Source organism: Drosophila sulfurigaster, chromosome 2L (genome assembly GCF_023558435.1).
Source record: "Drosophila sulfurigaster albostrigata strain 15112-1811.04 chromosome 2L, ASM2355843v2, whole genome shotgun sequence".
Classification (NCBI taxonomy): Eukaryota; Metazoa; Arthropoda; class Insecta; order Diptera; family Drosophilidae; genus Drosophila; species Drosophila sulfurigaster.
The window spans coordinates 14,811,339-14,825,953 of record NC_084881.1 but is presented as its reverse complement, the minus strand read 5'-3'; the positions used below and the strand labels follow the sequence as shown (position 1 = coordinate 14,825,953).

Sequence of the window (14,615 nt, the reverse complement as noted above, 5' to 3'; positions counted from 1 at the left end):
AATAAAGAGACTACATCATTCAGCTATTACATTCAACTTTTCGATACCATTTTTTTGTTTGCGGATCCTACTTTTTGATTGTGTTTAGCTTTTGTTGTTATGCTTGTTGTTAAGCTTGTTGTTATTGTTGTTTGTGTTGTTGTGGCACTCGAGGCAGTAGCAAAATGTTAGCAAAACAAGATAAAATAATCAACGAATCGCCGTGTCCTTTAAATAAAGCGTCAAATCTAGGCAAAAGTGTTTAGAAGAGCATATAAATAATAAATAAATTGCAAATTTAATCAAATGATAACATTAAAAGGAAACAAATGTTCTATGAAAAATGTGAGAGAAATGCAAAAGGAAAAGAATAAAGGAAATAATTAAGGCCAATAAGATTCAGCCATGTCCCATATAAACTATTATATTTATGGAAAATATTTTACTAAAATTAAACAATTTAAATTGTTTAATGTGTTTTCCATTTTAATAACTACTGCATTAGGCGAGTAGCTTACTCTAACCCCGAATAATCTGTTCATCTGCTATCAACACTCTTCGTTTGCTGCATTCTTGTTTCTATTAGTTTCTTTACCTCGTTTTCGCAATTGACAACTTTAATTGATGAGCGTCAGCGTCAGATGCTATTTTCCATGCAGTTTCCAAATTTTCCAAATACACACACACAGAGAAGTTTTCACTCCTTTCTCTCTGGGCAGGTTTCAAGATCTATGCCATCAACGAATTGGCAATTGGCAAACGGCGACGCGACAAAACCGCAGAATCTAATTTGTCCCAAACCACCAAAGCAATTAAAGTTGCAGCGCTGCTGCTGCTGCTGACAATGGCCAGTGTGAAGGACGCAAATCGAGTGTGTCCTGCGTGCTACATCCTGCCACATCCTGAGAGCGAGTGCGAGAGCGAAAGAGAAGAGCGTCCCCAATATTGCGACAGTAAATACTCTTGAACAATTTCCATTGATTTGTTTTAATTAATTTGCAACAAAATTTCATTTTCCTACTCCTTATTGTTGGGACCAGACCAGCAGCGAGCAGCGAGCAGTCAAAAATGATGCCAACAATTTCTGCAACATGTATTCAAATTACAATGCATGTGAGCAGATAATTTGGTTGCACCACCTATAACCCTTTCCCCTTTCCCCTCTTCACTCTCTGCATACCACTTTTGCTGCTGTTGCTGGCATATTGGGGCTAACATGTGGCAATAACGCTAGAGAAAACCCAACCACAGCCATAATTTAAAACAATTTCAACATTTCCAGTCGCGCGCCAGTTGCATTTCGTTACATATTTTCGTTTCCCCTCTCATTTCCCTTTTTCCTGGTTTACTTTTTCAGCATTTTGGTTTTTGTTCTCCTTTTTTTTTGTTTTTGTGACTTTTGCTTGTTGAGCGATTCCAAACATGCTACACAAATGTTACCTTTCAATCCTGTGATACACTAACTGAAAGTGCAAGCAATTATGCATTTGTTATTTAGTTATTCAGCTCGATGATGAATTGGATTGCTAATGAGTTTGTTTGCCATGACTTTGCTTAATTATAAGCAATAAAAATATACAAATATATGTACAAGATTTCATCACAGAATTTTAAGATACTTTAAAGATATTTTGAAAGCGAAAATATTATAACTATTTATAAGTGAATAAAACTAATTTTCTATTTTTATAATAAACTCTATATATTTTTCAATTTTTGTTCTCTTTTCGATATTGTATACATTAAAAAGTCATTTCAATATAATTATTTATTTTCTTATAAAACATTTAAACAAAAAAAAAACAACTTATATAGAGATTTCTGAACTCTATAAAACTATGAAAAATAGAATTGAATTGTTAATTTTATATTACAAAATGTTACGATAAACATTTAGCTGTCTTTATTATGCAATACCTCTTGTACTATCTATCGAAATGTCATAATATCTTATGTAAACACAGAGAGAACCAAAAATATAGATCGAAAAATAGATTGCAAATCTTGATTTCATATTTTTTTCACCTTTAAAAAGATAATAAATAAATAAGAAATACGATTTCTACGTTGAAAAAATCTGAATTCGCATTTTCAGATTAGAAACCTTCTATTTTAAGATCTAAATCTTCATTCATGAACGTTTTATTCTAGATTGAAAACAAGATTATAAAAATTGATTTAAGTTATTTTTAATCTCAAAAAAGAAAAACAATCTTCAAACCAGATTTTTAAGTTGAAGATCCGTACTTCTAACAAAATGCATCAATTTATTTAAATCAGTGTAATTTCTGGGTTAATAACACAATATATTGAGTGATGTGTTACCTCAATAGCTAATATCTTTTCTGCAAGAGCATGCGGGTTTCGTTTAGAGACAACTACAAGTTGTTGGTCAATACTTTTTGGTTGTCGTTGCACGCCATTGCAACAGGCAATGGGGCAACTTTGTAAGGTGCGGACACGCCCACTTTTAAATGCTCTAAGCATCGTCGCGTTGCAGTCGCTGCTGCTGTTGCTGTTGCTGTCGCCATACATAGATGTCACTGCTGCTGCAAGTCGCAAAGTCTCTGGAGCGCGCTCAGCTCGCATCAACTGGCCCGTTGTTTGTTTTAACGATATTAACCGCGCGGATAGTCAGTCATTGGTCACGCCCATAACGCCCAATGCAATAAAGCGACAGCGTTTCTTTGTTGGCGCCGACAGCGTGACACGATAAGAACAATTTTTTGTATAATACAATTTAAATTTATCGCCGAAAAAATGAAGAGTAATTAGTTTAAAGAAAAATTCCATTCCGATGAAAGTCTTGATTATATCTTTTAGCATTTCATGCAATATAATATTCTATTTTAAAGCCCAAAAGCAAAAAAGAGGTAATAAAAAAGTATTTAGCCCCTTTGATACAATATTTTATATGTTCAATTTTGTTAGATATATGTACATGTGGCAACCCTACTAGTGTTAATCTGGACCCACTGTCAATAGGCTTCGATAGTTCGATACAAGTCTCTTTGAAGTTAGTTAGTCTCTCTAAACTGAATGTAACTACTTTATATACTTTTAATACTAATTAACTCTGTTATAATCAAAATATATCAAATTTGTATTTGAAGTTATTCAAAATCTTGTATTATCCCAACTTTTCTTTCATGCATACTTATGCGATAGTTCATCGCTCACGATGTCATCGCAAGATTGCACAGTTTCGCCGTTGGCCAATGCAAGCGCCATCTGTTGGCTGTTGGCTGCGAAGCTTTGCTACTGTTGTTGTTTCTGTTATTGTTTTTGTTGCTGTTGTCGTTGCTTTTGCTTTTGCTGCTGCTGTCGTCATTGTCGCTTTGCACATTGCATTTTATTGACCATAACTGACTTTGTCATTGTATATCGCAAACGCGGTGGGGGGCATAGAACAAGTAGGCGATGGAACGTGAGGAAGCAGCAGCAGGAAGTGAAGGAGACGATTGCGTGGGACAGTGGCAAACAGCTACCCTGAAGCGCAGCAGCTGTTTGCTGTGCTGCTGGTGTTGTTGTTGTTGTTGTTGCTGCTGCTGCTGTAGTTTACGCTGTCGCAGCAGCGCCTCGTTGCTCATACGCCGCGTTGGCAGTCAATGGCAACGTTTTCGCGTTGTCATCAACAGCAGCAGCAGCAAGAACAGCTTGTGGAGCCCGCAAGGAGTTGCACAACTTGCTTGCAACATTGTTGTTTGTTTGTGTTGCTTATGCTGCACCTGCGTGTGTGTGTGTGTGTGTATGTGTGTGGACTATGCTTAGCAGCTTTAGTTGCCCGTTGGCATTAAACTTTGTTCGCGTATGCGTGTGTGTTTGTGTGTGTGTGTGTGTGTGTGTTGGTTCTTCTTCTTACTCACGCTGCAAGTTTAGCTTTGATGATTTTGTTAACCTGGCTGGCAGTTTATGGTTCTTGCCACCACGCGTCTTGCAATTTGTCAAACAATGTGACAAAATGCTCTCTCGCTCTTAACCCTCCCGACCCCAAGCAGCCCATCCGGAGTGCCTTTGAGTTTGCCTCTAAATTAATTAAATGACTTTCGCAATGTTCCAACTTTTGTCGGTTGTGCATGCATTTTGCATTAGTCAAATTAAAATCGCAGTCTCCACACAGCTCTCTAGCTCTAGCTCTAACTCTAGCAAGCTGACTGGCTGGCTAATTAGAACACTTGCCGTGGCTGTGGCACATGCCTCATGCCACATGCCACTTGCCACTTGCCGCATGCCACATAGTCACATTTTGATGCCTACCATTCTAATGAGACACGCACGCATCACAAGCCCAAACGCAATATAGCTACGTGCAACACATCGCGTTCTCTCTCTCTCTCTGTGTGATCTTGTGTGTGTGTGTGTGTATGTGTGGAGTGGCAAACCCCAAGTAAACCCATCAAAATCCCACAAAAACCGACTCTCGGTTGCCTTATCAAATTGACGGCTGCTCAGCTATAAACGGCTTATCAACGGGGCAGCAGCAAAAGCAGCAACAGCAACAACAGCGACAGCAACAACTACAATGAATATTTCAACGTTCAATTGACACACTCGTGACACACAAATAAACACAATGAATAATGTGCGAAAAAGAAAAACAAATCAAAGAGCCCAAAAATTAACGCCTGCACAAGAGTGGATTATTGCAATACAAACTATTTAAATACCCTTCCTCAAAAATTGATATTGCAATATTAATCTGAGCTTCCCAAAACTCTCTTCTTAGATTTAATAGTTATTGTCATTTTTTTTTAATATTTCAAATAGTGAAAATAATTTAAATTTTTAACACTTATTTAAATCCAACTTCTAACTATAGTACATGGGGAAACCCATTTGTTTTAACTTTTTTCAAAATTCACTCTTCAAACATAATAAAAATTCATCTATCTAGATTTTTTATTATAATATTAAGATAAAATGTCATCTATCTAGTCATTTTAATATCTTAATTTCTAAAAGAAAAAGGAGTGAATTTAAAAAAAAAAAAGAAAGACAAAGACTATTAAATCTAAGAAAAGAGTTTTGGGAAGAGCTGAAAGTTTGGGAAGCTATTACAATAGAAATAGTGAATAGATTGACGGGACTTTCGTCTCTAAATAACATATTTATGACTATGGAAATATATTATAATTAATTACGATTTGATTTTGCGAACACAAATAGAACAATACAATAAGATGTTAGATCCTAGAATTTAGTTAGAGAAATTTAAACCAGAAGACTTAAAATTTATAGCCCCAGATTAACCAAGCTCATATATCAAACACTACATAACATAATAAGTTTTAAGTAAAAACATTGTTATTTATAGCACACAAACAAGCGCATACAAAGTTCGGTTATGCGATAACTTTTTGTATTTTTCTGTTCTTGTTTTTTATCAATTGCACAAGCATAAAAAAGTCACATAAAGCTTGACCACTGAAAATACTGAAAACAGAAACAATGAGCCTAAAGAGTGAATGCAAAAGTCCAGAATTGACGGACTGACTGAAAGAGAGAGACAGAGGCATAGTGAGAGAGAGAGAGACTGTGTAAAAGATGAAGGGAAAGCGCTAAACATTTTATCGCCACTTAAGCAATGAGTAAATGAAATTTTATTTTTATATTATGTACACTTTGAACCTATTTGCATCTGAAATGCTATGTGTTGAGCTATTTTCGTCTTGTTCGTGTGAGAGTGCAGTCGTTGCTATCAAGTCAACTGATAAGCAGAGCTGAGTCGCAGGCTGACTGCGGCTGAGGACGGGGATCAACCGACAGTTATCAGTGTTTAAGTCTCAGGAAAGCCCATAAAAAAAAAGCAGCGTCGAACGAGAAACGGCAATTGCAATTGCTTTATGCTTGTGTTTGTGACTCGCCAATGACTCATTTCCAAGCAAACTATGTTTAACCCTAATATAAAGCCCCAAAGCTCTAAATGCTAATGAGCTGTGAGAGGCGGCTGCATTGACAGTGAAGTGCGCTACGATTTTAGGAGATGATCTTATACTATCGAATTTTTATTTCAAAATATATATCTGACATATAATACACTATATCTAATAATGTATTATGGCTCATATGCATAATATATGTTCATAAAATTCTAAAAATATATAATTTAGCCTAAATATGTAATTCAAGTAAATTTAATTTTTTAATTTTGTATATTCTTCAACTTTAGTATTATTATATGAATAGATTTATTATCTATCTCCGTAAAATAAATAAATAAATAAAATATTCTATGTTCTGTACAAATCAATCAATTAAGTAAATGGAAGTTTCATAATTTGTAATTTTTATTTGGTATTAATTAAATTATTGTTTTCGATATTCTCTCTAATCTCTTATTAAAGTCTAACATACTTAAATTTGTATACTTTTTGAATGCTCTAAGTTATGGGAAACTCCAACTAATAATATTATTATTTGTATTGCTTCACAATTTTACAATATTATTTTTGAAATTTCTTTTATTGCTTTACTTAACTTTTTTCGAATAATAATAATAATAATAATAATAATAATAATAATAATAATAATAATAATAATAATAATAATAATAATAATAATAATAATAATAATAATAATAATAATAATAATAATAATAATAATAATAATAATAATAATAATAATAATAATAATAATAATAATAATAATAATAATAATAATAATAATAATAATAATAATAATAATAATAATAATAATAATAATAATAATAATAATGATAATAATATTAATATTAATATTAATAATAATAACTAATTATATTTACATAAAAGTTTTAAAAGGTTTTATAATTTTATTATTATTTTTATTCCTTCACAACTTTACATTATTATTTTTAATGCTTTACAATCTTAAATTCATTATTCAATAACAATTGCAGCGCACTCCGCAAGCATAACGACCACAATGTCAACGAACCGCAATAAACGCTCAGCTGTTATCGAAGCGCGCTCTCTCTTACTCTCACCACTAACGCTCTCCCACTCGTAGCTTGACAGCACGTGCTCTCTCTCTCATTCTCTCGCACATTGTATTCGCCGATGTTTTTTGCTTGACTGCCAGTGTGCCATCGATTTTTCCAGCTGCCGCTACGGCAAATTCGCAACGCCTCGTAACGTTCGCTGTTCGCTGTTGTCCTAGGACCAAAAGGAAAGAGAGGGTGAGAGAGAGAGAGAGAGAGCGTAAAACAGCTGATTTGCGGCGAAAGCTTGACTTCGGCTCGGTTCGATTCGGTGTCCGGTTCGGTTCGGTTCGAGTTCGGGACCTTCGGTGTGTTACGCGGCGTGCTCTCGTGTTGTTTACGTGATGCACATTTGAGAGTCGGGTGCACAAGTTTCTGACAGCTGCAGTTTGCAGTTAGTGTTTAATCATTTCAATAGTTGCACAATATCAATACTCGTAGTGGTTGAATTTAAAACAATCAAATTGTTTGGCCATGCGAAAACGCAAGCGTAAAGGAAATTGTCACTCATTATGCTTAATGTGGAACGCGTGTGGACAATATTGATAGTCAAAAACGTTCAATGCAATTCCGTGCGCGAAAGTGAGTGTGTGAGAGAGCGAGAAAGAGAGAGAGAAAGAGAGCAAGCCGACGACGGCGACAAAGTGTGAGCAAGAGCGGAAATTGAGGCTGTCACGAACTTGCCGCATTAGCACAAAACAAACGCAACAACAGCAACAACTAAAACACCAACAACTATAACAACAATAAGAACAACAAGTCGTATACGTATTATTAAGGCACAACGGAGAAAGAGAAACACACAGAAATTCGTCTTGCGGCACTGAGAAACAGATTTGTATAAATTGCACCGGAAGTGCGACTCAGGTCCGTAACAGTTTGTGAATGTATGAGTGTGTCTATATATGTGTGTGTCTGTGTGTATTATAGAAATGTGTGTGTGTGGGTGTGTGTGTGTGTTGTGCGCTTTTTGCTTTCACTCTCATTTCATGAAATTGCACAAAATTGCGCTTTTGACACAATTAAGCCAAAGTGTTTACGTCATTACGACGCCCAGCTAAGTCTCTAAATCTTCACTGCTCCACTTCCTTCGGTTCCCTCGCTCCCCTTTGGCCAGCAGCTGTAATAATTGAAAACTGATTTGTACAAAGGACAGCAAATAAAACATAAAATATTCTTCTCATTATGCAGCGCACGGCTCTCGAAAGCGTGAGTCACGTGGGCGGCGGCTCATTTCGTGTCCAGGACAACGTCCAACGCAACAGCAACAACAACAAATTTATTGCTACCAATTAATTTGAGCCTAAAATATTTCAACACACCGCACCCTGACCTCCAGTTCCACTTTCTCTTGTTCCACCCTCCTCCTCCTCTTGCTCCTCCTCCTCCTAATTCTTCTTTACATCATCTTGGCTGCTGTGCAGAGCATGTTCCCAAGTATTTCAATTAGCCAACGGCGGCTGCATAATAAAAACAACGCGAACCTTATAAAAAATAAAAGAAATTGTTGCTAATTTGTTTTTATTGTGATTTATGTGGACGCCGTGAGCGCCATCATAGAGTATGAGAGCGAGAAGTGAGAAGCTGGACCAAAGAGAGCGTCCACCAAATGTGATCCAATTAAACATTGAATTTAATTGCCAAATATTTAGCCAGAATTTTAATTATACCCTGCACTTTTTAAGTGGTGTCAATTGGGTAGCTTGGCAAAATCTAAATAAATGTTAACGTTTCTCTAAAACTGCATAAAATGTTAATCAATCAAGCAACTTTTTAATCAAATAGAGCTAATTTCATAATAGACTACAAATATATTTCATTTCAGTTCAGTTCGAGTTCAGTCTACTCCACCTTTTATCACTTTTAATATACTTTTTGTCACAGATAGCCCACAAAATAGAAAATAAATTTGAAACGTTGTAAGGTTACATCTATATATCTAAATATTATCGCAATATCCAGATTCCCCCCACACGTTGCGGGACTTTAACGGATTGCATGCCACCTAAAAGTGTGGTTGTAATTGCAAAAAATGACCACACAACAAAATATTAGGACGTAATGAAATAGTTTGATTTTTGAATTGCATTATAAATTTAACACTGCTATTTCAATGAACCTCATATGGCATTCATTTTCTTACCCAAAATGAATAAACTTTTTATTTAAAAATAAATACATGAATCTATTATAACTAAACTTTTTACTTGAAGTTATGTTTATAAAGGTATTTTTCAATTTTTATATTACAGGTCGTATGCACTGCTATTTCAAAGAACACAGCTGTAAATATCTTCCAACTTTTGAATACTTTGTCAACATTCATTTAATTCAATTAATTTAAGCATTCAATTATAGAACACGATTTATTATTACTATTATTATTTTCGCATATGTACAATACATTTGTTAGAGATACCTCAAAAATGTAATATAAATTTGAATAGCTACAAAACCGTATGATTCAAAAATCTCTAATAAATATTATAACAAAATTTTTTGATTTCTATAAATGTATCTCCTATTTTGAATGCGTTATCAACTTTCATTTGATTCAATCAGTTCAAATATTAGAAAATATTACAAGGTATTTCATAGTATAGAACACCTCATTATTATTTTTACATATTTACAATACAATTGTTAGAGATAAGCGCTTGAACTTCAAACCAATTCAATGTTGTATTGCAATGCAAACACAAACGGAAGCTTAATCGACTTTATCAATTAGCGATAAACTGTGCAAACTTCCACTTACAAGGTTTATCAACTGACTGACTAGGTGTCATTGTCATGACTCTCGACTCTCGAATTCAATAAACATTGCTCAACTATTTATCATAATGACGAAACCTTGAGCATTGATAAAAAGTTCGGCGGCTTTTGATCGGTTTTGTGGAATACATTCATTTTAATTTATGATCTCAATTTATTTTGTGCTAGACTAGAAATCAAAAATTGATTGTACGTTTCGTTTTCCCCATGCATCTAATCTTATCAACAATTTGACAAACTGCACCCAAACGAAAGTATTATTGACTTTTGGCATGTTTTTGATTAATATCTGCGGCATTTGTCACAAATGAAATATTAATCATAACGCAATACAAAATTCATTGACATTCAATATGAAATGTAAATAAATGAAGAAATGCATAATTTAGTGCAAAGCAATTCGCATGGAGATAAGTTTTGCTCGAATTTTGTGTGTAGTAGAAATTGTGCAAAACTGCAAAATCACAAATCGATGACAATTAAATGTGCTCAAAGTGCACAATTTGCAAATGTTGCTATCAATCCATTTAATGTTCATTATTGAAATGTAGTAAAATGAAAGTTCATTTTGCAGCTTGTGTTGCAAGTTGTCGTCACACACACACACACAGAGAGAATACATGTCGCATCTCTCATTCAAGTTGCAAGTTGCGGTGGCCTCCAGCAAAATGCTATTGACACAACTACACACACAAAAGGAATTCCTCTTGCTGGTCGAGAAGAATGAAAATCGTAGTACAGAGTTCCATAGAAATCAAACAAGCAAAGCAGCAACTTTTGTCAACCAAGCAACCAACCAACCAAGCAACCAACCTGCTTGTTCCTTATTCCTCTTCCTCTTCCTTCTACCTGGCGACTAATTCATTTCATATTTCTGCAACATTTTGGTCAAAAAGTTTTGCAACCAAAAAAAAACGTAGAAAATCAACCCCAAACAATGCGACTGATTGAAAACTTTTTTAATTGATTTTTGTAAACTTCTGCTGCTTACTCTCTGCTTTCTATTTGTTGTCATACTTTTCTTCTTTTTTCTTTTTTGTTTTTTTTGCAGATAGTAACTCCAACGCAACTGCAGAGCTGCTTACCAATGGGCAATACCCAAAACCAGAATCGTTCGGCCCTAACGTCGTCGTCGGCCCTTGAAAAGTCGCCAGCCACCAGCGGCAGCCTGGTGAGGTTGCCTCTGGTCGCAGAGTTGGGGGAGAACAGCGGGAGCGGGGGCAACAGCAGACGCAGCAGCCGGACGCGAGTTTTGAGCCGTTTGGTAAGCCAGAAGCGAGTTCGGGATGCGTTCCTTCAGGCGGCAACCACGCCCACCTCGACCAACGGCACTCGCTCGACGCCCACATCACCGTTGGCCGAGTGGAGCACACCGGAAGTGGAGCATGGACAATTGAATGCCAACACAGAACAAATGGATTTTCGTAAGTCAATTTCGAGTTCAGCTCAATTTTAGCTTGTTTTTTTTTGTTCTCTCTTTCTTCTCGTTTTTCTTTTTTATCTTCTTATTGTTTTTGTTTTGATGATTGTTGTTTCTGCTCTTGTTCTTGTTTTTCTTGTTGTTGTTATTTGGTGCATCAAATTCAGTTTGTCAGTAATTTCTTCGGTCGTTATTTTCTTTTTTTTCCTATAAATCGCCATACTTCAACTCGAAACCAAGCATCACAAACTAACATTCTTATACCCTAACTTCAACAACTTTTGTAGTGTGGAGAGTTTTAGATCGCAATACAGTTGATATTGATTTTGAAGTGGAAATCACAGCAGGGTTGAAAATAAGAATGAGAAAAAAACAACTACGAGGGTTTCACTTAAATATAGAAATAAGAATGTATATTCGGCTTTTTGGATTTGGTATTTTGGTATTTTTTAATGAGACTGAAAAAAACTACGAAAGTATTTAGAAATATGAAAGTATTCCACGTTTTCATATATGTATTAATATATAATCATTTTCTGGATTTTCTATAACTTTTACGAATTAGAATCAATAATAATTTCTATTACTATTTTACTGATAAGCTTATCTACTTCATGCAAGTACAGGTATAACTTAGTCGAGTTCTCTCGCCACGCCACATTTTTACTTTGTGCATTATGGCAACTTTTTACACATTGTTCTATTCAATTTTTAATATTTTTTTTTTTTTTATTTTAGTTTACTTTTGTTTTATTGTGGAACTCTGGCACCCCTGCAACTAGCTCCCTCTGACGACTTATTGCAATTTAAGCGTAGTTTAAATAAGAATTTTTTGGCAAGTTTTTCCAAAACACAAAAAAACACAAGTTTTCACTAAAGTTTTATGAAATTTTCTGGACTCCGTTTGATTCTCTCTCTCTCTCTCTCGCTCTTTTACTCCCACGTGTTTCGTTCTTTCTCTATTGTCTGCCTTTGTTGTTTGCCTGCGCTTGACTTTTAACATTTTTGAGCTTTACTTTTCCGCTCACAGTGTATGTTGCTCTTGTTGCTGTTGTTGTTGTTTGGGCCATGGCTTATACATATGCCTTCAACACTCTACATTCCTCCCCCTCTATCTCATCTGGCTGGTGGAACTTTCGAGTTCTGTGCTTGGTAACTTATTGGCAGTTTGGCTGGCAAAATAATATCTTTACTTAGTTGGCGCTGCGTTGCGCTTCGCATCGGCAAAGTGAAATCAAAAATTTATAGATTTTAGTTATTCATGTGAAATCTTTAAGAGATGCTGCTTTAAAATAAAAAAATATATATATATATGTATATGTATATAAAGAAACAAAAAACAAATAACGAATAATAAAAACAAAATATGACTGCTTGCAGTTCAAAGCGAGCACGTTCCCAGCTCATAACTCACACAGATACACACACACACACACACACAGCTTCAGACTGTGGAAACCCACTTCAAAAACTCAACTCTGTCTATTAAAAAATGCGTTGACTTGAAAATAAAAACGTATAAGAAATCTGCAGGCTGCTGACTTGAACCCAGCTGCTTTACCCCAGTTGCAAACAAATTGAAATACAACCAAAAACAAACGCATTGGCTTTTAAGTGTCACAAGTCGAAGGATTTGTACTCTAGTTATATGAATTCATTAGTGTAAAAATACTAATAACGAAAATTACAAAAAAAACTAGAAATGATTGAATATCATTAAAAATTTGAGTAGGTTTATTTTAGAGGATTCAAATATTCAAATAAAAAGAGAAACTTTCAATTGGTGCGGTATTGTTTTTAAAATATACCTAAATAAAATACCGAAAAATTAAAAAATATACCTAATCACGATTTTAATACGGTATATTTATATACTAATACATTTAGAATATAAAAAAGAGTTCACAATATACCGAATGTTATATTTGGTATATTTAAATACTACTGTATTCAAAATATACAAAAGAGTTCAAAATATATCAAATGCTATATTTAGTACATAATTCAATACCTATTATATATACAAGTGTTCAAAATATACCGAATGTTATAATTGGTATATTTAAATACTGCTACATTCATCATATACCATACAATTCAAAATATACCTGATTGTCAAACAAAATAACTGAGATCCAAATGCAGCATACGTTTTTCACATATCACATTCTTTCTGGAATAAGTGTTGTGAGCGATGCATTGCAATCGAGTAAATTGTTAAGCCTAAACGGGAAGCGTATTCAAATTGACGCCGAAATAACTCAGCGAGCATTTTGTGCTGCTGCTTTTCCTGTTTACAAAGACGCCATCCAATTCGAAAAGAAAGAGCATGGCAAAGGGGGGTTGGGGAGCTGAGTGGAGAACAAGTATAGTGTGTAGGCAAAAGGATAGCAGGGAAGGGAAGGAAAGGGGGGAGGCGAGTAGTAGTGAGTCTGCTATATCAAAAAGCAATTCAAAGGCGGCTTCGCTGCCATTGCATGGCTGCCATTGCAGCGGGCAAAGTCCAAAATCAAATCAACGAAAAATCCTAAACGTGCCAAGGCGCGAGCTGGTCTCTCGGAGTGGTCGGAGTCGGAGTCTCCTATCAAAAATTCCCTTTTAGCGCGCGCGAGATGGCAGCGCACCAAGCCAGACCACGCCCCTCCATGCGCCCCCAATTCAAACTCGTTTGCACACACATACACACACACACATAGTGCAAGTTGAGAGACACGGATACACAACAAGTTTTTGAGCCTCTTTCAATGCATAAATTCATAATTCATGTGGAGACCATAAGCAAAACTCAGCGGCCTCCATTTTGCGAATATAAAAAGGAGCCATGGAAATTTGCGTTCACGTCCGCGTTAACGGCAAATGATGAACGCAGCACAGAGAGAAGAGGAAGGGGAAGGGGAGGTTTAGGCCATGGGGTATCCGCTGTCTGTTGCTAACTGATGCTCGCTGTTGTTCAGTTTCGGTTTAGTTTCTGCAACGCGCAACCGACCAACAACAACCGACAACGTGCTCAATTAAGCATCCCCTGAACCCCTAGCACACACCCACACACACACCCACACAACCACGCACACACACACACATACACGCCCACTCGGTTTTTTAGAGCAAAAAAAAGTTGAGCATGGCACGTGGCGGGCCGCTAATATTTATGGCAATTAGTTTTAATAGTTTTGCTTGTACAAATTTTGTATAAAGTTGTAAACTTCCTAACACTCCACTCAATTGCCATCTCGCTCGCACTCTCGTTGCATAGTTTTGACAACTGTTTAAGGTTGTTTACAATTTGTTTAATATTACATTAATTGTTTTGTTCGCCTCGCATTCAATTTGGCCCCTTGTTGTTTTGCAAATGAGTTTTTTTTTCCCCCCCAAAACGAAATGTTGCACATATTAAATGGGATTATAATTGCAGTAGCTGGGAAAATGTACAAAATAAGCTTTACACAACAAAATTGATAATAAATGTCGGATTTAACCTTGGCA

The 14,615-nt window shown here is 35.6% G+C and overlaps 1 protein-coding gene across 3 annotated transcripts in view; it reads left to right on the top strand.

Moving 5' to 3' along the window:
* The window catches only part of LOC133849491 (protein cappuccino), a 39,989-nt gene that overhangs the window by 3,457 nt on the left and 21,917 nt on the right, over nucleotides 1-14,615 (top strand). For 2 of the 3 annotated variants that reach the window (XM_062285602.1, XM_062285627.1), the window contains exon 2: nucleotides 10,764-11,136. In XM_062285602.1, the coding sequence (XP_062141586.1) occupies nucleotides 10,800-11,136 (337 nt within the window). In that variant the 5' untranslated portion in view covers nucleotides 10,764-10,799. Of the gene's footprint in view, nucleotides 1-7,210; nucleotides 7,805-10,763; nucleotides 11,137-14,615 lie in introns of those variants that run through there. The other variant, XM_062285610.1, reaches the window with a different exon arrangement.